Below are 25524 nucleotides of genomic sequence, written 5' to 3' on the forward strand. Positions count from 1 at the left end.
GTAGGAGATGGACAGAGGGCGTCTGTGCTGGATATAGACAAAATAACTGCCGTTACTCTGTCAACTCTGTGGACAGCCAGATGTCGAGGGAGCCAGAGAAGAAACTCAACTCAAGCAAGAAGTCTGAGGGCAGTTAGTCTTGGTGTCCTAAAACGGTTCTGTGGGAGCCACCTGAAGTGGCTTGTCCTTGGTTTAAATGGTAACGGACCCGGATGGTACTTAGTCCGATTTCCAAGTAGAAGCTAGAATCTGACTAGGGTGACTTAGGGCACATTTTGGACTGGCATGGGGCTAATTTTCTAACTTAGCGCCAGAGAACTCTTGTTACCAGTACAGTTTTTTAAAGCCTTAAGTTGCTTATCATTAAAGATCCTGTGACTGTCTTCTCCATTGTCTCCATCCAGCTGTTTATGATTCGCCTAACTAAAACATTCTTTGTAACTTGAATCACACATAGTCTTTAGTTTTTCTTATGGGAGAAGAGATCTATATAGCATTGCTGATTAAGAGTAACTGCTGTGTTTCCATTCCAGGACTGGCTGCGTTTCAGCAGTGGGTGAAGTTTTTCATACAGATAGATATTCCAATGCCTCTAAAGCATTGTGGGAGCCTTCTGGATGAAAGGTGTGCAGGAAATATAAGATAGGAGGTAGAAATAAACTAGTTAAGATCTTGAGATTGAGCAAAGAATGAAGTCATTGCTCTTTTGAGACTCTTGAGAAGAGTGGAAGTAATTGATTTGAAAAAATTTCTGACCGATGTCCTTTATTGATGCTATTGATGATGATTGAATGATTGTGGGTCTTGAGTCCCAAATACGTGAGTAAGCGAAGATGTGATTGGCCAGTGGTACCAAGCTGCGGTTTCATTTTTTCTACAGAGTAATACATTGAGGTGGGGGCTCTCTGGGAGCTACAGATGAGATGTATACAGGTAGAAAATTGGAGTTCACCGGTGACAAGTGGGAACTTGTAAACTAGGACCTGCCATCTGAATCTGTTCAAGGTCTATGAAGCAACTCGGTGTTCTCTTAATTAGACATTTCAAACAGAAGGGTTGAAAAGGTCTATGTAGTAAACATTTTGCTTTCTGCAGAGCCTAAAGCGAAGTTTGGAGCAAGCACGGATGGAAGTGTCCCAGGAGGATGACAAGGCCTTGCAGCTTCTTCATGATATTCGAGAGCAGAGTCGCAAGCTGCAAGAGATCAAAGAACAGGTATAACTGCTTTGCTTTTTGGGGAGCAGAGCAGTTAGTCTGACTCTTCCGGACGTTTTGCTTTCAGTAGAAGGACACACACACATGCACACACATTCTCTCTCTCGCTTCCTCTCGCTCTCTTTCCCTTTCTGTACTAAATCACTACTCTGGAGCTCTTTTGCAGTATGGTGGTACCTCTGGCTTCCCCAAGACTTTGCTCTGGTAGTTGCTACTGAGGTGGATAGGCTTCAGACTCCAGGGACGGACTGGAGATTTAATTAAAAATCTTGGAGACATGGATCACTGGTTGTCCACGGAAGAAGAATTATTTTGACTGGAACAACTTAAGAAGATTATCTACAAAGTTGTAGGAGTTGCACATCTGAGTTGATCGGGTTTCCAATCCTGATCCCATCCATGTTTACTTATAATTTTTTTCTTTTATTAGAGAAATCCTTTTTCATATCTATAGTACTGAGTTTTAATATTTCTAGTAAGTATTTTTGTAGTTTATGCAGGGTTTTTTTTTTTTTTTTTTTTACCTACTACCTTTTCATTTGATTTCATTTTGAAACCTTGCAGTTCAGACATTCACTTTTTTCAAGTTTTAAAAAAGTTTCATGATGTAATTACTCTAAAACATATGTTGTAAGGAACTATTTAATATCTTCTTTGGAATTTTTCTCATAAAACATTTTGAGTAGATTTAACATTTTCTGAATTTTTCTTTTTCCAGAATAAATAGGATTTCAGGTATAATGCTGAATTCTTCATTCATTTTTGAGTTTGGGCCCAAAAGAGACAATGTTGAGAAATAGATAGAACTTGTTTCTCTTCTAGTTTTTCTACTGAGACTTTAAATAAATCTGTCTTGTAGCAGGAGAGATTTGTTTGAAGGAAGTGTTCTGTATTCAGTAGATGCATAAGATTCTATAGAATTCTATAGAAAAATGATTGCCTTTGAAAACAGGTAGTTTATCCTAAATGTGAAGCAATAGGTGCTTTCAGGTGTATCATGCAAAAAGAATTCCTGAAAATTCTCTCCATGTTGTAAATTATTTACTTGAAGTATCTTACTAAAGTCACATGCTAATATACATTTTTTTCTCTGGGAGTCTCTTTCCTTAATTGTATCTCTTTCTTCCTGGGCCTCTCTATTTCTGTCTTTTGCCATTCTCTTCATAATTTATATGTCTTTCCTGTGGTTTCTGTAGAGGAGTGAACACTTGACATTCTATCCATTTTCCTGTTTTTGAAGTTTATTAGGTACCAATGTGTTCCTTTTCTCCTCTTTAGGAGTATCAGGCCCAAGTAGAAGAGATGAGGTTGATGATGAATCAATTGGAAGAAGATCTTGTCTCTGCCAGAAGACGTAGTGATCTCTATGAATCTGAGTTGAGAGAATCTCGGTTAGCAGCTGAAGAATTTAAACGCAAAGCCACAGAATGTCAGAATAAATTGATGAAGGTAGCTAAGGCCTTCCTGGAATTTTTAAAATGTTTCTAAGATGGGATTGGTAAATGAGAAATGCTTCTGAACACTTTTATGGTTTTAGAAATAATGTGAAAATGAAATTTTTGTCTTGTGAGTAAGTTTGTGAGATAACAGGAGGCTTTGGAAATCTTTTGTTCCTTATTAGGTTTTTTTTAAAAGGTAGCATTTCTTAAAAGAACTATTAAATTTAAAAACTGTTCTTTTCTGGAAATTATTTTATCTTATTTTATTTTTTTAACTACAGGCTAAAGATCAAGGGAAGGTTGAAGTAGGAGAACTATATTCCAAACTGGAAAAGGTATTTTTCATGATTAATTTCATCAATTATTATTAGGGGATTAATACATTAATACGGAACATAAAGGACACATCAATAAGGCAAGACTGTCGCATCTGTGGACTTCTGATAGGCCATTAGGCTTTTTTCTCTGCTAGTAAGTTCCTAGAAGTCAGCCCCACCCTAACATAGAGGCTTCAAGGAACCAGAATTGAAATGCATCTTATATTATAAGACTCAATATCTATTGTTTTTGTTTGTTTTATTTCCTTTGCTTATGATTATAGGTGAATGCTGAACAGCAGCTCAAAATCCAGGAGCTACAAGAGAAGCTGGCTAAGGTAAGGCTGCAGTGTTTGCCTGTGCTTCTCCCCTTTGGTCCTGTGATAGTGACAATCAAAGAAACAATTGGGCAGAATTCTGAGGAAAAATAAAAACAGAGGGAGGAGTGAACTGTTAGTGGAATATCAGAGTTTTGACCATATTTCCCCTCCTGAGATCTGTCAGTAATGTGAATTTTAGACTAGCAAATAGAAATACTAGTTATAATATTTTACAAACTTGGTGGTGACTTTCTTTGGATGGGAATACATTCACTTTCCCCTTTGGTCCTGTGATAGTGACAATAAAAGAAACAATTAGGCAGAATCCTGAGGAAAAGAGGTGACTTTCTTTGGATGGGAATGTAGTCATTTTTTCATATGTTGAGAAATGAAAGGTACTTGATTGTGACCCAGTCAGTTAAGAGTATATTGGTGGTAGCAAGACAAATCTAGTGATTCTTCTCTTAGTTGATCATTGGAAATGTTATTTTATTGTAGTAATTTTATTTATTTTTAATACACATTGCTTCATGAATCATGTTGAGAAGGAAAGAAATGGTATTTTAAAAGGTTGGAGCGAAACCCAATTAATTCTAAGATTTTATGATTGTGATTGTTGAATGTGTCAGTGTTGAATGAGTAAATGACAACTCTTGGTTATTCTGGACTTGAATGAGCATTTTCTTTGCCTTCATTCAAACAAGTGCTTTCACTTGTTAGCTGTCTTCCTTATCTAGATCTAGATTTTTGGGGGTTTGAGGTGTAGAGCCCTCTGGCAGTCTGGTGAAGCCTCTTGACCCTTCTCCAAAACATGTTTTTAAGTGAATAAAGTAAAATGCTTAAGATTACAAGGGAGGCCAATTCTATTGAAATATATTATTAAGATATTAAAAACAAAACAAGCTCATAAGCCCAAGGTTAATAACCCCTATTCCAGATGACAAATTCTCTTAAAAGCACATGTCAAAACCAAATAGAGATTGTGAGAATCGGGCCCAAAGTTAGTATGGTGGTGTCTCTATTGACTTATTTTCTAGGATAATTAGTAATTTACTTGACATTATTCCAAGAAGGATAACTGCTGTTTAATGCAAAGTATTTCAGACTTTTCCCACTCATGACCCATTTTCACCCAAGAAATTTTTACATGCCCCAGGTATAAGGTATCAGATCCAGACTGCCCTGATAAAATAGATATGCAAATCAAACATTCCCTGATGATAAATCATGATTTCTTGACCCCCCCCCCCTCCAGTCAGCTAAAAGACCCCAGATGGGTGACGAACCACAGTTTTAAGAAACTGGGCTTTATGTGAGTAGACATTGATCACGGTGACTCTTCTGCCCAGGAGAAGGTTATTTTTTGGTATTTCTAGGTAGTTTCTAGTGTTATTGAGAGGCATTGTGACTCGATGGGCAAGTCATTGCCCTTTTTTTTTTGTCCTTATCCCCTGGGCAGCTCTCTTAAGACTAACCTGCCATGGTAGCATTTCCTTGTCTGGATGTTACTGCACTGATAATGTCTCAGGACTTGCCCCTGTCCTAGTTGAAATGAAGAGTATTCAATTTATGTGCCAAAGAATTGGATTCAAGACCGAGTCTGGTTCCTTCTTGGTTTTCTGCCTGTGAGCAAAACCCTTAACCTAGCTGAGTCTCAGTTCTCTTATTTATAAGGTGGGGATAGTATTTGTGCTGCAAGCCTTCTAAGGCTGTGGTGGAAGTACTCGGCACTGCAGAGGGCTCTGTAAACAGGACTTATCCATGTTCATTTAGGCAGTGAAAGCCAGCTCCGAGGCAACCGAGCTGCTGCAGAATATTCGTCAGGCCAAGGAGCGAGCTGAGAGGGAGCTGGAGAAGCTGCAGAACCGAGAAGACTCCTCGGAGGGCATGAGAAAGAAGCTGTTTGAGGCGGAGGTGAGTGGACGCCTTCGGCCCGCAGGGCAGTGATGAGCAGCCCTTGGAGCACGGACGAGGGGAGCCGGACCAGCCTTGACCATCCACTGCCGCTCTCTTCCATGCTTACTTTTAAAGGCTTAGGAATCATTTTAGGACATGAGGGGTTTTAGGACACAGCTTGAAGTAGGACGGTGTTCTAATGTGATGTTCTTGTTTTCACTAATTGTTCTCTGACCTCCTCTGTGATCTGTAAGAACTCCTCTTTGTAGAGGTCAATGTCAGTCAGTCCTGTTCTTCTTTCCATGTTCTCTAGCTCAGAGAGCCCGTCCTTCCTCCTGGATTTTACTGTCATCTCTATCCTTATGGTGTTGAAATCCTTCTCTTTAGTTCCTTTCTCTTACCACCCAGACTCTGCTTCCATATTTCAGACCACTAACTGGACCATAAGTCCTAGCAGACCCCCAGAGAATTGATCGTCTTGGTCAATCTTGAAGTGGTCATCTTCCTCAAATCAGCCCTCCCTTCCAGTTCTTCTTTTCTAATTCTCCCAGTCACTTAACTTTAGGCTTGATACTTTGGTTCTGTCTTTACCATACTTTGCCTTCATTCCGTCAGTCATCAAGGCTTCTTGGTTTTTTTTCTTTACACTATCTCTCTAGACCTTTTGCTATCACCTTAATCTAGGTCCTCATGACCTTCTGCGTAGATGACTGGAACAAGCTCTTGGTAAGCCTTTTGAGCTCCATGCTTTCCTCCTCCAATGTAGCCTGTGTGCCCCACCAGTGTGATCTGTTGGGCAAAAAGCATTTATTAAATGTGTCCTGTGTGCCAGGCGTTGTGCTAAGTACTGAGGATCATTTATCAGCTCAGAATCCTGGAATGTTTTCCTACTCATTAGCACATTAAACTTAAGCTTCTCTGCCTACCTTTTAAGGACCTGTGTTCTGGTGTCCTCCTGGTGATTCAGTTTTATTCTGTACCACTCGTGATGCACAGCCTCTAGTGTAGATGGGTTGATTTCCTCATTGTCCCGTGAATGTGCCGTGCTCGTTGTCATCTCCATTTTAAAGCTCATGCTATTCCTTTCATGTGGGATGACTCTCCTCTCCTGTCCTCTGTTTTCCTTTTGTCCACATCCTACTCATCCCACAGCCTGCCTTTTCCATGAAGCAACCCTTATCGTTCACCCTCTCACCTTTAAAATCTTACAACACTTAGGATTTGTACCATGTAATTTAGAACTTCATTTTGTATCATTTTATTGGTGTTTGTTTCATGTCTTGTGTCTCCACTTAGACTGTAAATATTTTAAGATCAAGAACCATGTCACAGATTTCTTTTGTAATTCTTCACGCCACTTGATGCAGTACTTGGCCCATTGAGCTGCTCAATAAATATTTGTTGGTTGATTATAATCTATAGGAACGACGCCATTCTCTGGAGAACCAAGTAAAGAGACTAGAGACTGTGGAACGCAGAGAAAACAGACTGAAGGATGATATCCAGACTAAATCACAACAGATTCAACAGATGGCTGATAAAATTCTGGTGAGCAAGAACATAGGTGGAAAAAACCTTGGGTCAGAGGTTGTAGGGAAAAGGAGGAGGGGAATAGATAGTCACAAGAGAACATTTTGGGTTCACTATACCCAAGAAGGAAGGTAAGAACTGAGTGCTGGTGGCTGTAGCAGTGACTGGCTGACAAGTGCACTTTGATCTTGGCTATAGGTGCCCTGTCTGGCATTTTCTGTATGAGATTATGCCACTTTCAGTAAATTTTATAAAATCATGAATCAAATATTATCAGTAGAGCTTTGTATAATTATTAACTCTCTTGCACCTGTCCTAAAAAACTTGAAGGACTTAGGCCAGGGGTTCTCAAACTACGGCCCGTGGGCCATACGTGGCCCGCTGAGGACATTTATGCGTCCCGCCAGGTTATGGCAAATGGGCTGAAAGGGCGGAGACAGAGTGTGAGCTTTTGTTTTTACTATAGTCCGGCCCTCTAACAGGCTGAGGGACAGTGAACTGGCCCCCTATTTAAAAAGTCTGAGGACCACCGATTTAGGCTTTTAAGAGTGAATTCCAGTTTGTTGCCTGTAGCGGATAGAATAAATTAGTCATCTCAAATTGTTTTTCTCAGAGTAGTATTTGTCATAGATCCATACTCGCCCACTCACTTTCTCTGCTACAGTTAGGATTTTTTTTTAAACTTCCTTAGCTCTAGCAGGTCTTTTTTTAGGTTAATAACCATAATGAATCTGTTTTAGGTACTGATGACCAAATTAACCTAATGGGCGAAACCACTGATGGTATTTACAGATATCTTGAGCATCTACCCTTGTTGGTGGTAAAGCAGATAATGCTCTCTAAGCATCCCACCTACCCCTTAACTGCCCTAGAAGTAATATCTAACATAGGAAATTAATGATATAATTGTCGTTGATATTTCTCTCTTTGCAAAAGAGCAACTGCCTTTGAAATAGACCATGTGATTCTACTGTACAGATGCAAAAACTGTGAACTGGCCATAACCTCTTTCTGTTTTAATATTTTATGTCAATAGCAATGACCAGAACTTAACTATTGGACATTTTCAGTCTTCTAAATTTCATAATCACTTCAAAATTTTTCAAAGATAGGAAAAGTATGTGTGTGTGTCCATTAAAGGGGGAAAAAAAAATCTACTTGCAAAGAAAGCCAATTTTAAAATGTTTACATTTCCTAGGAGTCTGATGGTGTTTGTAATAAGTAAATTTAATCTCTCTTTGAAACTGAAACTTAGGAGTCTGGTGCTCCTGAAGCCTTGGAGGGTTTGGAATAGTGGTAGTAGTGGTAGTTGCTTTCTAACTCACTAGTAGGAAACAGAATATCAGGCTCTTGACTCAGAAGTTTGAGTTTTCATTGTAATTCTGTTGACTTGTACTTGGTAGGATTGGAAACAGATTGTGGACATTATTTTTTCCCTACTTGTTGTTTTCTTACCTTTATGAATTAATAGCAACAAAATTTTCATGTTTCTATTTTGACTGTTCAGTAACTGGAGGGCCCCTTTTGCTCAGGGACGATAGTTTTGCTTTGTATGGTATCTATGGTACAGATGGGAGATGTTGATTACAAGTTTGATAATAATAGTGCTTTGGAAATCTTTTTAACTTTAGATTTATTTTGCTATAAAATATTTGATCACAAAAATCCAAACTTTCAGAACGAACAAACAAACGATCATTCCAGTTATATGAGATACTTATCTTTTGCCAAAAAGAATCAGTGTGGCTGACATACTTGGCATAATTAAAAATCTGTGTCCAAATCCCACCTGATACTGTGTCACCATAAGTGAGTTACTTGAAATTAAGAGGATTTGTAGATAATATGTGATACTCCATGGCATCCAACAAGGCAATTGAGTAGAAAGATTTAGGTGCTAAAAAGATAAGCCTTTGTTTCAGAGAGAAACCTGAATTCATGAAAATAAAAATTGGTCAGTCTTCAAAGGAAAACCAGCCTGGACTACCTTGTTCTGGGCCAGGCTTAGCCCACTGGTCATGGGTAGTGACTGTCTGAGGCCTATGAGCTCCTAAAAAGTTTCTCCAGATGTATATCCTAGGCCAAATAACAACATTCTTCATCTACTTGGTTTTTTCCTATGTGAATAGTTAGACTGACCTTTTTTTGATTGATTATAGTTCTCATTTAGGAAGCTCTGTAATGTTCAGCACAATGTTGTTTGCAGATAAGAACTTCTGAAGGCCTTTTCCTTGATAGGGATTTGAATTTTAAGATTGTCCAAAGGCAGTAAAGAAGGGCTAGTGTGGAGGCTTATGGAGTATCGGGAGCATGTTGTAGATTTGGAATTACACAGGAAAATCAGGGTGAAGGATTTCATCAGAGAAATAAATTATTGGAAACAAATATAGCAAGAAGAAAGCATGATTGATGGCTAGGTCTTGGGGTCTAGGGCCCCCGACATGTGGGTGAAGTGATGGAAAGACCCAAAAAAGCTGCATAGGATAGACAGGTTTGGATGGGTTGTGATCTCCAGCATTAAAAGGAATGCCTACTTAGAGGAAGAGGAGATTGCAGTTCCTTTGGAGTAGTAGAGAGTAAAAGGGCACATATATTTTGTGTCTGTTGCACATGGATTGTTGTGACACCCCACTGAGGTCATGTATGTAAGGTGCTTTGTGGCCTTGAAAGCTTCATTTTTCCATAAACATTTTCTTAAGTAAGTGCCTACTGTGTGCCAGCCTCTATGCTAAATGTAAGAGGCAGTTAAAAAAAGGTCACTACATAGACTAGGTCAGAGAAGTGGACGACTGTAGAGTTTGTTTAGTTCACCCTCTGCGTTCTATAGATGAGGAATGGAAGCCTTAAAGGGTTATGACTTGTCCCCCTGAGAGCTGATAAGTAGCAGGGATGGAATTCAAAATCCAAGGCCTTTGTTTTTTACTAGACCACACTATCTATACCTGTTTATTCTTTTTGCTTTCAACTTTTCAAGAATTTATTTTTTTCAATCTAGACTGTGTACATTGCTTTATAAGCAAAAACCTTAAATTTCAGAGAGAGAAATAGAGGGAGGGAGAGGGAGACATGGAGTAGGGGGAGAGAGACAGAGACAGAGATAGAGAAGTAGAGAGAGAGAGAGAGAGAAAGAAGAGAGTGAGGGAGACAGGAGGGAGGGATAAAGAATGAATACATCAGGCCTTCAAATACCAAACCTCTTATTACATCCTAGACTTTTTCTTTTCTTCTGAAGGGGAAGGAAATGACTATTAGTTATGCTGCATATACCCAAGTTATATTAACCATGTATGTTGGATATATTATTTGTTCCCTCTGCACACCTGACCTTTTACTCTTTTGTATTCAGGAGCTGGAAGAGAAGCACCGGGAGGCTCAGGTCTCAGCCCAGCACCTAGAGGTGCATCTGAAACAAAAAGAGCAACTCTACGAGGAAAAAATTAAAGTAAAGAGACTTTCTGATCTCCCTGAGCACGCCTTTTGTACACGGCACTGACTCTTTCTGTTCCCTGGTCATTTATCAGGCTCTTCTGAGGCTTGTGGAGCTCTAAGTAAACTCTGTCCTTAGTTTGTTGTGGGAGGTTTTTGGTATCCATGTGGGAATTTGGAAGTCAGAAGTATGATTTCATTGATAACATATTTTGCCATATCAATTTTGAGACAAAAACTTTTACCTCATTCTGTCTTCTTTGGAAATCAGACTTTGAAAGAGATTCTTAAGTTTTCTCTGGTCAGTGTACTTGAAGAGCCAGTTCTCTTTTTTGGAATCATGTCCTGCCCTTGGCATCCTTCCTGGTTTCTTTTTTTCTGTTTTTTTTCTCCCCTTCTTTTACTCCCTGTCCCCTACATTTAAACCACTGGGGAAAGGAAAAAACGAAAAATGAGACCAGAGGAAGAGGAGGACATATTCACCTCTCTGTGCTCTGTAAGCTATGGATACCAAGTTCCTTGAATTCTAATTTTAACTTACTGGTTCCTAAATTCCTGTCTCTAGTAATAAATAATGGTTCAACCTACAGGACCCTGGGACTTGGTATTTTCTTCGCAAGGGCTGGCAGGGTTATGAAAGTTTCCTAGCATAAGCTGGTTCTATTTATGTTATCTAGCTTCATTTAGATATCTGTGGTAGGCTCTGTTTCTGAATATTCTTGTTCCCCCTGCCCCTAAAGTTTACTATAAGTCCTTCATTTTTACCTTTTTCAGACCCCACCACAAATACCTAGGTTCTTGGGAGCAAGAGCTTTAACCTTCCTATTCTTCTTCCCTGTTTCCATGTTCCCTCCTTCCCTAGCTTGTCTCTTTTGAATAATTGTTATGTCTTGTTACTGCTGCTATGGCCTTGAATTTTCCCAGTAGGATTCTATAATTCCATTTAGGTCACAGTTTTGATCATATACTAAAACTTTATTTTTTTCCCCTCTCTCAGTATGTCTCTTGTCATAATTTTAGAATTGTGACATAAGCATCCAAGAGATCTGGCAGCCTGTCCCAATGTGTTCCTCCTGTCTCCCCATGGCCCTGTCTTTACCTTTTGTGTTCATACCAACTGCTAATATTTTTTATACATTGGCCCTAGTTTAAAGCCCTTCTCACGACATCAATTCTTTGAAATGTGTTCTTTCCTTTCTTCGTTAGACGAACCTCATTCCAGCTGTCTAGTCTTTTTTAGCAAGATGTCCTTGTGATTGGTGAATCTAGTTCTCCTTTTAACAGACTTGATAAAAAAGACACGAACCCTGCCTGTGTCCCCAATTCCTTCAGCTTTATTTCCAACACCCTATTGTCCCTCTTGATGGCGTTGGCATCATTAAGGTTAATAATCTACATGAATGAGAAAGCGTGGGGGAGCTTTCAAAAAGCTTGAAATCTTTTTTCTAATTTTTATTTTCGTCAGCAGGGAGAACCATGTACTTCCTGGGACATTCAGTCCTACTGGTAGCTGGTGACACCGTCACCTTTTGTTACCTCATGGCAGCAAAAGATGCTTTCATTGGAATGATCAGCTCCAGGAACACGTGGCTTCTCCAGTGGGAAGGCTGCCTCTTCTCAGGGCTAAGTTTCTCTTGAGCTAGCCCAGAGCAGATGTGTGGAGGACACTGGCACACACCGTTCCTTTTCTAGCGTCTAACTGGACTTCAGCCATCTTACATTGTGTTTTACCTTGCGTTTTGGTCTGGGATGTGAAACCTGACTGCTGTCACTTTAGAACTCTGCCCCCTGTCTTCGGGCTTAGCAGTCAACTAATTTGTCAATTGTCGGGCTTAGCAGTCAATGATTTCACATCCCAAATTCTACTTTGTTCTTCACTTAAGAACACAGTTTATATAATAACTATGTTCTTATAAATTGAATTGTGAGCAGATTCATCCTAAAAGTGACTAGGACTATCTGATGTTTCTTGAGAAGAGAAGCACAGAACTGCTCAGTGGCATGAAGAGTTCTGGTGCTCCAGATGAGAAGCAACATCTACTGGCCACAAAAGCTTTTTCTGGGTCCAGTTAGAGAGCAAATTCTTTTTTTTCTTCCATCTTCCCTTAAACTTTAGCTTGCCTCTGTGGACTGTAAGGCAACTAGTTTTAAATAGGCATGTAGAATGATTTTACCCATTATTTTTCTAATGGATGGTATTAATTGGAGTAAACTCTGCCTTTTAATAATTGCCTCTGCTCTGTCAGTATTTATTGCTTGCCCCAAAGTTTAGAGGCCTTGGTGTCTTTTCTGGGCAGCAGCCCTCCCAAGTGTCCCTGTTTAGTCTTTCTACTAAGCTGGGATCCTTAGGTTATTCATTTACTATTCTGTTTCCTTTAGGTTTTGGACAATCAGATAAAGAAAGATCTCGCTGACAAGGAAACACTTGAGAATATGATGCAACGACATGAGGAAGAAGCGCATGAAAAAAGCAAGATTCTCAGTGAGCAGAAGGCGGTAAGTGGAACCAAACTGAAAAATACTTTGAACAATTATTTCTTATCATGCATTGGGGGCCATGTACGTGAAAAAACTTCATTCCTGGGCTTGTTGCTTTTATTTTGATAATCATCATCGTACTAGGTCTTTGCAAGGAAGCTGCATGGACCATGACTTCTTCCTATAAAAATCATACTAAAAAAACCATGATAGGTGATGTTATGTCATCCTCTTAACGTCCTCTCAACATCCTCCCAAGGGTGATATGAGAAGCTTTGCAGGGTCTTTTGCAATCCCATTTTCTTCTTCTTTAGTTTTGTGTGTCTTGCCTTTTTTAGTTATGTATATCGGAGACGATGATGGAGTAACAATTGAAGAAATGATGTACTTTTCACTTATAAATTCCTGAGAATGAATCCCACAGATTATTAATCACGTGTAAATATGTATCCATTTAATTGTAGCTCTTCAAAACATTTTATGAAACTACGTATATATTTTTTGACTTGGAAGAGAAACTGATTATTAACTTGTATGCATGACTTTTATGATTGACATTTTAAAGGCCTTTTGAGTCAGTCTTTGCCTGTGGCTAGACTATAAGTAACCTAGATGCAACATTGACATTGACCATGAATCCTGACTCATGGCATTTTCAGATGTATGTTGTCTAAAGGAGTCTTGTGTTTCAGATGATCAATGCTATGGATTCCAAGATCAGGTCTCTGGAACAGAGGATAGTGGAGTTGTCAGAAGCAAATAAATTGGCAGCAAACAGTAGCCTTTTTACCCAGAGGAACATGTAAGTCTCCTAATTCTAGCTGCTTTTTGGTTGTATCTTCACTCTCCAAATGCTAACCATACATGGTTTCTCTTTGGTAAATTGTGACAAATTCAATTTCTTTGATATGCAAAACACCCACACTTTTGCTCCAAGCTCAGGACCTTCCTTCTTGTATAATGTTGGTCTCATCTAAGTGTCTCAAGTCAACCCTTTCTTTCCTTTGGTTTGATGTTGCCTTGGAAGGAAGTCTCCAGTGGAATGGCCCAGGAATCCAAGCTTGGCCTTGTGCCTTTTGTTATTTTTGTCAGGCTTGGATAGAAGCTTAGGTGGCATGTGAAAGAAATTTTCAGGTGGGAGAGATAGCTAACACACTGGATGAAAAAAGTCAGCATCCCTAAGATTTTGATAGGTTTTAAGATGATATTTAAAAGAGATAAAAGTTGGCTTTACAAATGCACATTGAGGGAGGTGTGCTAATTAGTATGAATCAATAGTGTGACTGCCAAGGAAGCTAGTATGAAGGATGTTGAGAGTACCCAAAGGAAGCACCTGGGGTTGGGAAGGCCCTGGTGTTCATGCCATAGGAGGACTAACTGAAGGAACCAAGAGGATATGAGACAGAACACATTAGCGCTTCTCGAGGATTTGAAGAGCTGCTGCATGGAAGAGTCCTTCCCTGTTGTTGGCCCAGGGGCAGGAGAGTAGGAGCTATGGGGAGAAAGGAGAAAAGGGCCAGATTTAGGCTTCATATATGGGAAGACTTCCTAAGGAGGAGAGGAATGAAAATGTGGAATGGGCTCCTTTAGGAGACTGATGGTTCTTCCTCACTAAAAGTCTTTAAGCAATATTGAGCAAGTTCTAGAAAGATTCCGTTTAAACTAGATTGCTTCTGAGGTCCCTTTCAACTTGAAAATTCTGTCATGCTTCCTCTAACTCTTCCTCAGCCTAAATTGTGCTTTCTTAAATACTTCAACTGACTTTGAGATTGTAGGATTAAAAAGGATATTTTAGTCACTTCAGGCATTGTCAGCAGCCTCTCCAATGTAACTATTTATAGCTTTGCTTTTGTATATCTCTATTTCTTGTTAAAGTGACTTGCTTTTCTGACTCTTCAGAGATGAATGTTAGTGTGTGAAGGGATGGCTTTTGTTTTGTTTTGCCGGCCTCTGAAAAATTTGGAAGTAGAGTCATTTGCAGAGTGCGCTGTCCAGTAGAATCAAGTTCCAGAATAATTCTGTCTTTGTCCCCCTAAACGTGTTGATTTCAAACATAATTATGGGGGCAGCTAGGGGGCGCAGTGGATAGAGCACCAGCCCTGAATTCAGGAGGACCCGAGTTCAAATATGACCTCAGACACTTAACACTTCCTAGCTGTGTGACCCTGGGCAAGTCACTGAACCCCAGCCTCAGGAAAAAAAACAAACCAAAAAAAAAAAAAAAAAAACCACAATTACAATTCATAGGGGTTGGCCACAAGCTCTTCTGTGGTTCTTTTTACCTGTCTGTGTGTGATATATCTCATGAAGACAGTTCTTGGTCTTTCAGACCTTCTGGTGGTGTTACTAATAGGAAGGTTAGAGAAAAGAGTAGTTTGTATCTGAGAGAAATGGAAAGAAAAAGGAGACTTTTTTCAAATAGATTCCACTTCTCTTTCTCTTTTGGGATCTTGTTTAAATAAGTGGTTGCCTGAAGTGGTAAAGTTAGTCTCTTATATACATTAAATAGGAACTTTTTTGCTCACTTAAAGGCAGACTTCACAATTAGCAAAGGAGTGAAATGGTAATATTTCTATCTTCTCCCACGTGCATGATTAATACCACAGGTGTGGGGACCTGAGCAAAGATGACTAAAGTTAACCAGATTTTTCCATGATGTATATCTGAGGCAGAAATAGGAGAAACTAATTTGGGGGTGATCATGGTCCATTATTGGGAAATTTCCCCTATTTTTATATGTACTTTCTAAGTCAAATGGTAGTCTATAAGTGAAAATGTGTTTTTGTTTGATTCCTTCCACCTCAATCAGGAAAGCCCAAGAAGAGATGATTTCAGAACTGAGACAGCAGAAATTTTATCTGGAAACCCAAGCTGGGAAATTGGAGGCTCAGAATCGAAAACTAGAAGAACAGTTGGAAAAAATCAGTCATCAAGACCACAGTGACAAGAGTCGCCTTTTAGAGCTGGAGACAAGGCTGAGGGAGGTACAAATGAAGACTCATTTCTCATAATCTTATGTACTGTGGGGAAACTCCCAGTTGACTAAGCTACAAGAGGGGGCAAGCGGAATCAATTCCAACTTTTTGAGTTTTGAGTATTTGGGGAGCATAGGGATGCCAATAATAGAAATAGAGGAATGATAAGGGGGAGTTGGGCTTTTGGGAAATAAGATGTAAGTAGAGAAGGTAAATTTGATTTTAGGCATGCTGAATTTGAAGCAAGTGGGCCATTTGAGTAGAAATGGCCAGGAGGCAGTTAGAAATAGGGGACTAGAACTTAGTTTAAATTTTCAGGACAGGAAAGATATTTGGGGACATCTGCAAAGAAATAATAATTGAAATCCTCAAGATGGATGAGCCTCTAAGAAAGAGAGCACAGAGGGCCAAGGCCCAAACCGGAAATGTTCACAGTGGGAAGTAACTTAAATTATGATGGAGTCTTAAAAGGAAAGTTGTTCTTCAGGGGACAGTGAGGTTTTTTATCATGCCTCTAAGTGGTCTGAAAGCCTTTGAGGATAATTAACTTTAATTTTCTAGGCTTTTTTTTTTATTAGTTTCTACAATAAGCTTTTTAGGATAGGGCCTCACTTAATGCTCTAAGTAGTTAAAATATATCTCTGCAGAAAATTTACATTTGAATGGTGTTTCTTTCTCTTGCTTTTCCATTTCAAAAATTTCTACCTTATATTGTCTGCTCCAGACAAGCCAGGACTCTAGCTCCATCTTAACAGGGCAAATAGATGGAAAACTGCTTCCAGTGAAACTTGTTGCTCCATTTGGAATTACGCATTTAGCCTTATCGTATATTCTAGAGAATGGCAAGAAGTCTTAATCCTTTGGGGCTCGTATTTCTTTGGGAATTTGGCTAGGAAGGTCATTTTCTCAATTACAATTTTGTTTCTTTTGCTCTGGCCACAAGCTGTACATAAAATAATAATAACCTACTTTTGGTACATGTATATAGTATCTCAAGGAACATGAATGAATAGTGGTCATTTAGTCATTTGTTGTTCTTATATGTAAGAATACCAGATTATTATCTTGCATAGTCATTGACTTATCTAAAGTTAACACTTTAATTTTCATATTTTTTCCTTCTGACATCTGACAAATAACTCATTCTTAGCTATCATTACTCTGGGATTATATGACTCTGAAATTATTCCATTTATAGTTGCCACTAATCAGAAAGGTCCCAAGTCTCTGTAACTTACGTGTAACATAAATTTTCAAAGAGTTTCAGAGTACACTAAAAGACCCATCTTTATCTTGAAATCCGTGGTCCAAGTATTCACGTTTTAAATGAAATCTACTTTCCCAACTTGCTTTACATATGTTGCCTGGATTCATCTGTTCATATTGAATCTGTCGTGGCCTTAAATAATGAACACACACATCCATTGAATACCATTTAGCCATCCCATATTTGCTATTTTCTTTGTTGTCTGTGTAGGTGGACTGTTGGCATTTTGCTTTATGTTTTCATCTTTTAGTTTTGACAAACTTTTTGTGTTTTCATTGACCTAAAAGAATTTGCCCTATGATCTGCAGAGCATTCTGTCCTTCTGCAGAGGGAAAATGGTGGAGAGCAAAAGTACCTGGTTTTTGAGCTCTGCTCTTCCCCTAAATAATTCTACCCCTTTGTGAAATCACATGGCATGTCGCTGGCTTTTGGGACTTCCTCCTTCTAGGTAGGAATGTCTACTGAGCTCATTTTGCTGTTCCTTTCTGGTATTTTAATAGAGGGTAAAAAACAAGAGCGTGCAGTGTAATGATGGAGCATTGCCTAATAAAAAGACAGTCAAGGGACGTATTTAAAATAAATGAAAGTGGCCTGTCATTCTAATCAAGTTTTGTTAACATTGTAAAAGTGCCCTTGTTACTAATAGGAAGTTATTTATAGCTATTTTCTGTGTATGACACAGCTATTAGATATTTTCTAAAATATAAGAGTAATTGTTCTAATTTGCATTTGAGATTCTCGCTCTGCAGTTTTCTCTTGGACACATTCCAAGCCCTTGAATACTTTAAAGCGATCCATAAAATGAAGGCCTAGAACAGTTTTAGTATTGGCTAGGTTTATCAGAAGCAGTTGTGGGTAGAATGTCTTCCTTTGCGCTGCCCTCAGTAAATGTTCTGCCAGCCTAGACTCCAGTTTGAGGGGAATAACTGTCAGATTTTGCCTTGTCAGTTGATTTCTTTTGAGTGTTGGTCATTTCTCTCAATTAGGTTAGTCTAGAGCACGAAGAGCAAAAGTTGGAACTTAAGCGCCAGCTCACTGAACTGCAGCTCTCCCTCCAGGAGAGAGAATCTCAGCTTTCAGCACTGCAGTCGGCACGCACGGCGTTGGAGAGTCAACTCCGCCAAGCAAAGACTGAGCTGGAAGAGACAACGGCCGAAGCTGAGGAAGAAATCCAGGCACTCACGGTAGGTCCAAAGAACCCTAGAGTGTGGGGGACAGCCAACGGGGCCTAATTGAGAGTGAAGGAGAGCTCGGGGGGCTTGCTCTCTGGCTTGAGAAAGAATTCCCTGAGCTTCTCCTTCCTTTAATTGGAGATGATATATTTTTTCTTGGTTGGTTTTTCTTTTGATAACTAATTGTGGCTGCTGGAAATTCCTTTTGGATTCTGGAAGAACTACCTGTTGTATACTTCTCCTTTCTCTCCAGTTTGCCTTTGTGTTGTGTTTTATGATTCCCTTCCCATAATCCTGACAGTTAGGAATGCTCTGACACTGGAAGTCCAGAAGCTTGGATTCTGATGCCTGCTCTGACACTTATGCTTATCCTGTGGCCTTAAGGGGAATCCCTTTGACCTCTAAGCAATGGCTTTCTCAGCTTTTAAAGGGAACAGGGGGTGGAGTGGCTGGGGGAAGGGAGGAAGAGATTTGCTTGGTCCTTTCTAGCTCTAAATCTATCCTTCTCTGATCCTTCTAATTCCTTCAAACTGGAAAGAGCAGTACAGGTATTATCAGCATTTTAAAATGAGGAAATTCAGGCTCAGTGAAGCTTCCAGAGAGTTACTAAACTGTGGCTTAGTGACTTAGTCATGATTATCGCCAGTATATGTTAGGATTGGGACTGCAGCCCAGATATGCTGACTTGAAAGCTAGTACTTTTTGCACTACAACACAATACTCAAAAATAGTATTTTGTATTGTTATTTTCACTAATGAACACTTTTCCTGAGTTTACACTGTATTCTTCCTTTCGACGTCATTTAGTTTAAGTGTCAATGCTATTTCCTCCTATTATTATAAATTACCATTCTGTTATTTATAATAATTTATTTGGTCAGCCTCGGACTTTTACTGAATTATTCTTATTTTAAAACACGAGTCTTCTTCCATGACATCTTCTTGCCATCTGGCAAGATCCAAATGGGAAAGATTTAGAATTTATTTTAAAAAGTGATTTACCTTAAATTCTTCCTAGTAGTTAAATGGAATCCTTATATTTCTATTGCTAGTATTTTGAAGTTATCAATGTTATCATTTTTCTTCTTTCTGAAATTTTGTACATATTTAATAAATAAATTTAATAAAAATATTGTACATATTTTAAAAAGAATTTATCATTTACCATTTCAAGGACTTGTTTATTTGTAAGCCATCAGTTAAGGAATATTTATCATTTACTATATATCTAGTATTGATTTCGATTTAAATAGCCTTTTCTAGGTTGCTGTGATGTTCCTCAAATATACTTTCCTTGGAGCTGCAAAGATAGGACCATATTTTGCCACCCTGTTAGTCAAAGGAAAGATGCAGATAATCATATCTTTGTTTCTATGAGACAGTAAACTCAAAATTGCCTATGTGTCATTGATGTTTATCTACAGGTAGATTAGCCCTTTAAATCATTAAATTCTGGAAATTAGAATGTGCTTTGGACTGGCTTTTGGAAGCCTAGCACAGCAGCAAGCCCTTATTTCATTTGGTGACTGAGATCACTGTCTTAAAGTGTATCAAGAGCATCCGACTGCTGTTCTGTCTCCTTTGGTGCATAAACCTCTTCCCAGGCCTTCAAGGTGGATGTGTCCCTTTGGGTTTATCCCTTCCCTTGTCTCCTCCAGCAATCCCATTCAGTCCCATGGCTTTAACTTCTACTTTCTCAAAGGTGACACGTAAATATCCATTATCTGCTCAAACACCTTCTCAGCTCTTGTTCCATCATCTGCCAAGTCCTCTCTCTTCTTGATTCTGTCTCTGGTTAGGTGCTGCTTTGCCATCCATCTGCTGGCATTGCTGTAATGGGCTTTTCCGATCTCCTCACTTCTACTTTCTCCGTGTAAAAGCCATCTTTGGGGTTTATGTCACGTATTTATGCTTTCTTGTCTTTTTACTTTATATTCATCCTCAGGATGTTTATTCTATATCTTCTTTAATATGCACAGGCTATCTCTCCTGATACGATTTAATTTTGTGAAGAGAAGGCATTGTTTTACTTTTAAAATACTTATATTTCTGGCACCTATAATAGAGCCTGGCACAAAATGGACGCTTGATTAATGCTTGTTGATTGGTAAATCTTGCCTTTCCCTTCTTTTGCTCCAGAGTCCTCAGTGGGTCCCCGTTCCAAGTAAAGTCCAGTTCCCTTTGTTCAAACTGCACATTTTGATCTCTGCAGTCCCTGACTCAGAGCCAGGCCTGGAGCAAATGGCCATTTTATAGGTGCTTGCTGATAAATGGTTGTGTCCTTGCTTCATGGATTTGGATTCCAAGCACATTCCACACAGCATAGCCTCCAAATGGATCCCATGCTGGCCTTGCTAGTTCTTTCTCAGCCTGCAATCGCTTCTCTATTCTGCTTTTGCTGTTTGGATTATGACCTGTTCTTTTATCCCCCGTAGATGTGGTCTCCTAATGTCCCACAGTCAGTAAGTATCTTCCCTCCCTTAGTCCTCTCCTTCATGCTTGTCTTGGTTAATTTGTGTTGTGGTTTGCTTTGCTTGTGCCATTTTCATCTTATCAGACTGTAAGCTCCATGAAGGTGGAGGCTATGCTCATGTGACTTTGTTTCACTTCAGTGAAGAGAGCAGTGATTTATCATTCAGTGCCTGCTTGATAATGCTTGTTGAATCGTGGTTTTTGTTTTGTTTTGTTTTGTTTTGCTGATGCAACTGGGGTTAAGTGACTTGCCCAGGGTCACACAGCTAAGAAGTCTTAAGTGTCTGAAGTCATATTTGAACTCAGGTCCTCCTGACTTCAGGGCTGGTGCTCTAATCACTGTGCCACCTAGCTGCCCCTGTATCATGTTGTTATTTATTTTTTTTTAAAGATGAGCCCAAGAGAATCTAGAACTTTAGTTCTTCTGCCCTTTTGGAATGATGGTGATACTTATAAAGTAGGAAGTGGTCAGTGTTTATTCAGATGGATGGTACCTATGATAGCTCTTTAAGCAAAACAGCTGGGTCTGTGTATTAGATACACAATCTTTTTAGATTAGATTAGATATAAATCCTTTTCCTTCTTGATTTGATTTTTGCTTTTTGAAATTTGAAGAGAGAGAGAGAGAGAGAGAGAGAGAGAGAGAGAGAGAGAGAGAATGTGTTCACATAAGTGCCTATTCTCTTTTAATAAATTATCAATAATTCTAGTTACTGATAACCTAGAATTATTTTTTGGGTTCTGTTCCGATAAATGTGTTCATTTTAAAGAAGGTATACTTTTCTGCAGAGGAAAATGGTTGAGTTAGATATGATGAGTGTCAAATTAAAGCAGTTTTATTGAAAATGATCTCTTAAAAGCTCATAGTGTTTAACTATGAACTACTATGGTATGTTACATTCTAAAAAGAAAATGAAGTTGGATCTGGCAAGATCTAAAGCAAGGCATTTACCTCTCAGTATGAGGAGAATTTTTAAAGAAAGGAGTTACCTGATTTGGCCTTTCTTCTCCTGCCAGATTGGAGGAAACCCAATTAAACTGTAGAACTCTGTTGAAGTCATTTGGCAGAGCAGTTATTTGGTTGGCTTTTTCATGCAGTCTGCTTTACCACTCTCCTTTAGATCCACCCTTTCCCCCCCCAGGCATAAAAATTCAACCACAATGAATAGTAGAATATTGAATGAAGTCAGAAGGTGTACATGGAATTAAATGTGTGTAAACAGTTACAGAAGCCTTTTTGACACATTGGGTCTAACTTCTGAAATTTCAGTTGTTGGGGGAAGATAGTTTGTGATGTCTCTGTATTTCATCTTTATAATCAGGATTACTTATAATCTTCAGCAGAGATCATAAGGGCATACAGGGACATATTTATGGAATCAGGGTTACTCTGAAACCTCCAGGAGAGCTTCCAGCTTCTTGTTCTCTCTGGGTGTCATTTGGAGATGTGTCTGCTTTTTTGGCCTTATAACACCTTATACTTAAAAAGCTACTACAAGCTTTTTGGTTAGTGTCATTTTTCTTATATTATTACCACATGTTGTTGGTTTTACTTTTGGATGCGTATTAAAATCAATGCCTGCTCACATCCCTATTTTTGATATGTGCATTGCTAATTGATGATATTCTAAATTGCCAGAGTGAGAGCCAAGAAATAAAATCAAAGATCAGAAATAGGAAGATTTAGCTGTTCGTGTATGGAAATGAATAAAGGAATGCTTGGGTCTTTTTTTGTCCTATCCTTTCATGGTTTCTGAAGATAGGGAGCAGTCCAATTTTTTGCTTTTCTTCTTTACTGTTTTCATCAATGCATCAGCAGCTTTCTCCATGCTCTCTTTCTTCCTCTTCCCAGATTCCCATTAAAACAGATGGGAAAGACAGTTAAGAGAATGCTGTGTATAGGAAAGACTGGCTCAGAGCTACCTTTGCAGCCTTACCTCTCCCAAGGCTCCTTCACATGCAGCCCAGATGGATTGTTTACCCATCCCTGCACACGCTCTGTGCTGTTCTGCCTCTATTTCTGCTCTTGCCCTTGTGGTTTCTCTTCTTCCTTTCCCTAGCCTCTTTTCTGACTATTCAAAAGAATGGAGAGAACTGTGTCCTTATCATTAAGAGCAGCCCAAGGTTTCCAGGGCTTGTGACTCATGGGGTCATCTAGTCCAGACCTTGGATTGATAGTTGAAGAGATTGAAGCCCACAGGTGTAGTTATTAGGCCAGGGTCACAGAGGCATGGCCAGTAGGGGCCTCGGCTTCCCAAATCTAGCAGTCTTTCCATGGGAGCAGAAAACATCAGGAGATCCCCACATCTCTTGGAGCTTTGGATGATGGATTCATAGAGCATGCTAAAGTTTGTAGGTCACTTCTCACACATCCATACCAGGCCTTGAGGAGAGGAATCATGATCCCCATTTTCCAGGTAAGGAAACTGAGGCTGTCTTCGCTCATGCAACTCAGAAGTGTCTGAGGTGAGACTTAAATGTCCATTCTCTGATCACTGCTTCCCAGGGCAAACTTGAGGACCTGTTTTTTGGGGGTAGGGGAGTCTTTCTTCCAGGCCTGGGGTGGCCTGAATTAGATAATCTCAGTACTAAATCTATGATAAAAGCATGATATAGATGTCAACTGTTACTATTGTTATAAAAACAACTCCTCCATAAAACCTTCTTGCTCCTCTCTACTGAAAATACAGACATATCTTGGAAATATTGTGACTTCTGTTCAAGATCACCACAATAAATCAAATAACTCAATATAGGGAATCACACAAATTTTTGAATTTCCTAAGTATATAAAAGTTATGTTTATACTATCCTGTAATATAGTAAGTATACAATAGCTTAATGTCTTAAAAATGTACATGCCTTAATTAAAAAGTACTTATTGCTAAAAAAAAAAAAAAAAATGCTCATATTCCTCTGAGCATTCAGTGGGTCATAAGTCTTTTTTGCTGGCGGAGGGTCTTGCCTGGATGTTGATGGCTGCCAACTGATGAGTGTGGGGGGGATCTTCCTTCTTGTCTATCTGGGCTTTCAACATGCTTTTCTCACTAAGCTTAATCATTTCAAGCTTTTGATTTGACTTGAGAGAAGTTCTCCTCCTGGCATTGTAGGGTTATTAATCGGCCTAATTTCAATACTGTTTCTCAGGGAATAGAGAGTTCTAAGGAAAGAGAGAGAGCCAGGGGAGCAGCCTGTTAGTGAAGCAGTCAGAAAGCAAATAATACTTATTGATTAAGTATGCCATCTTATGTAGGTTCCGCTTGTGACTCCCCAAAACAATTACTTTAGCAACCTCAAAGATCTTGAACATAGATCACTGTAACATAGTAACAATAATAAAAAAGTTTGAAATGTTTCTTGAAAAATGTGGCCCAGAGACATGATGTGAGCATGTGCTATTGGGAAAAGGGTGCCCAAAGATTTGCTCCATGCAGGATTGCTACCAATATCTTCATTTTGTAAAAATTTGGTCTGTGAAGCTCAATAAAACAAGGTAGTTAGCATTTATGTAGGGCTTTATTTAAGGTTTGCAAACACTTAAAAAATATCATCTCATTTGATCCTCACACTCATCTAGGGAGGCACATTTTACAGCTTCTTCACCTTTTACTAATGAGGAAACTGGGGCAGATAGACAAAGGTCTTAGCCAGGCCTCACAGCTAGTAAGACTCTGAATCTGAACTCAGATCTTCCTGACTCTTGCCTCCTGGACCAGGACTCTCTCTAATAAGCCACTAGCTGCGTCCCAGATGACACATAATTACATTTTTATTTTTCTTGTGCTTTGTATTTATTCAGTTTCTCCCAAACTATCAGATGGGAGGACCTTGCACAAAATAGAGGCCCAACATGTATCGTTGGATGAGTGAATGCCTTCCTTGTGTGTCTAGATTCCTACAGGTCCCCGTCTTTCCTTTTTAGGGCATGAACTTCATGAAAGATGAGTATGTACTTTATGCTGTGTGCTCTTAATGAGGGCTGCTTAGTGGTTATAACATTTCCAGAATCAGCCACAAGCTCCATGATAGGTCAAGAAATTGTCAGCTTGCTTTGATCATGGTGATAAAATATCAATTCTATCATTACATATTCAATTAAGATTAGTATTGGTTAATCAGACATGATTAGACAGTCTTGTAATTAGTGTCAATAGAAATAGATTGATGTTATTAGCCGTCTGAATTCTAACATGACAGTTAAAACAAACTTGTTATTAGAAGTTAACTGATAAATTGGGCAATCTTTGTCTGAAGCACACTTAAAGCTTAATATAAATAAGCAAGTACAGGATCATAATAGTTTGAGATCAGAAGAAAGAGCCACAGGGTCTCATCAAAGCTGGTTCAGCTTTCCATTTTACATATGAGGAAACAGAAGCTCATATAGATTAAGGTGAAGCAATTCAAATTCAGCTCAGGCGCCAGCTTCTCTGGGAAGCCTTCCCTATGAACTCCACTTGTTTGTGTGTTCTCTACCTGCTCATTTGCCTTTCATTGTCCTTGTTTGTAGAGTGATGTTGGCCCTTCCGGAGGACGTAATCTCTGTCAGCCCAAGGACGGCTTTGTTTTTGGCTTTGTATCCCAATGTCTGACCCATTGTAGGTTCTTTGTAAGGAATGATAGGAGCAAGATTAGAATCCAGATTTTCTGACGTTCTTCCCTCTGTGAGCAGATTTGAGTCATAAGGCTAGAAAGTAAAAACAAACTTCCTTAAAAAAGATTCCTGACTAGTATCCTCATAAACAAAAACAGCACAAAATGGCAACTTATCTTCCCTTATCAGGGGTGAAACAGAACTTTGGACAGGCCAACCTAGCACCGGACCTATTTTGGGAGGCAGCAGGTGGACAAGTGAAGGGATCCAGAGAGAGAGAAGAGGAATTTCTGTTACAAAAATAATAGATCTAGGAAAATTAAAAAGCCGACTTTGGGGTTTTTCTATTGAAAATCTTTTGGGCAGACTACAAAAATTATATATATTCTAAATTATATCATGTCCCTAATATAGCAGAATGTT

At 39.1% G+C, this 25524-nt stretch overlaps 1 protein-coding gene across 1 annotated transcript in view; it reads left to right on the plus strand.

The window, feature by feature from the left end:
• Positions 1–25524, plus strand: part of CIT (citron rho-interacting serine/threonine kinase) — a 158636-nt gene that overhangs the window by 76727 nt on the left and 56385 nt on the right. Inside the window, exons 13-23 of the mRNA XM_074296515.1 lie at positions 1096–1215; positions 2494–2664; positions 2936–2989; positions 3256–3309; positions 5065–5205; positions 6610–6735; positions 10064–10159; positions 12523–12639; positions 13314–13423; positions 15431–15605; positions 17850–18047. Of these exons, the coding sequence (XP_074152616.1) occupies positions 1096–1215; positions 2494–2664; positions 2936–2989; positions 3256–3309; positions 5065–5205; positions 6610–6735; positions 10064–10159; positions 12523–12639; positions 13314–13423; positions 15431–15605; positions 17850–18047 (1362 nt within the window). The remainder of the gene's footprint in view (positions 1–1095; positions 1216–2493; positions 2665–2935; positions 2990–3255; positions 3310–5064; positions 5206–6609; positions 6736–10063; positions 10160–12522; positions 12640–13313; positions 13424–15430; positions 15606–17849; positions 18048–25524) is intronic.

Source organism: Sminthopsis crassicaudata, chromosome 1 (genome assembly GCF_048593235.1).
Source record: "Sminthopsis crassicaudata isolate SCR6 chromosome 1, ASM4859323v1, whole genome shotgun sequence".
NCBI lineage: Eukaryota > Metazoa > Chordata > Mammalia > Dasyuromorphia > Dasyuridae > Sminthopsis > Sminthopsis crassicaudata.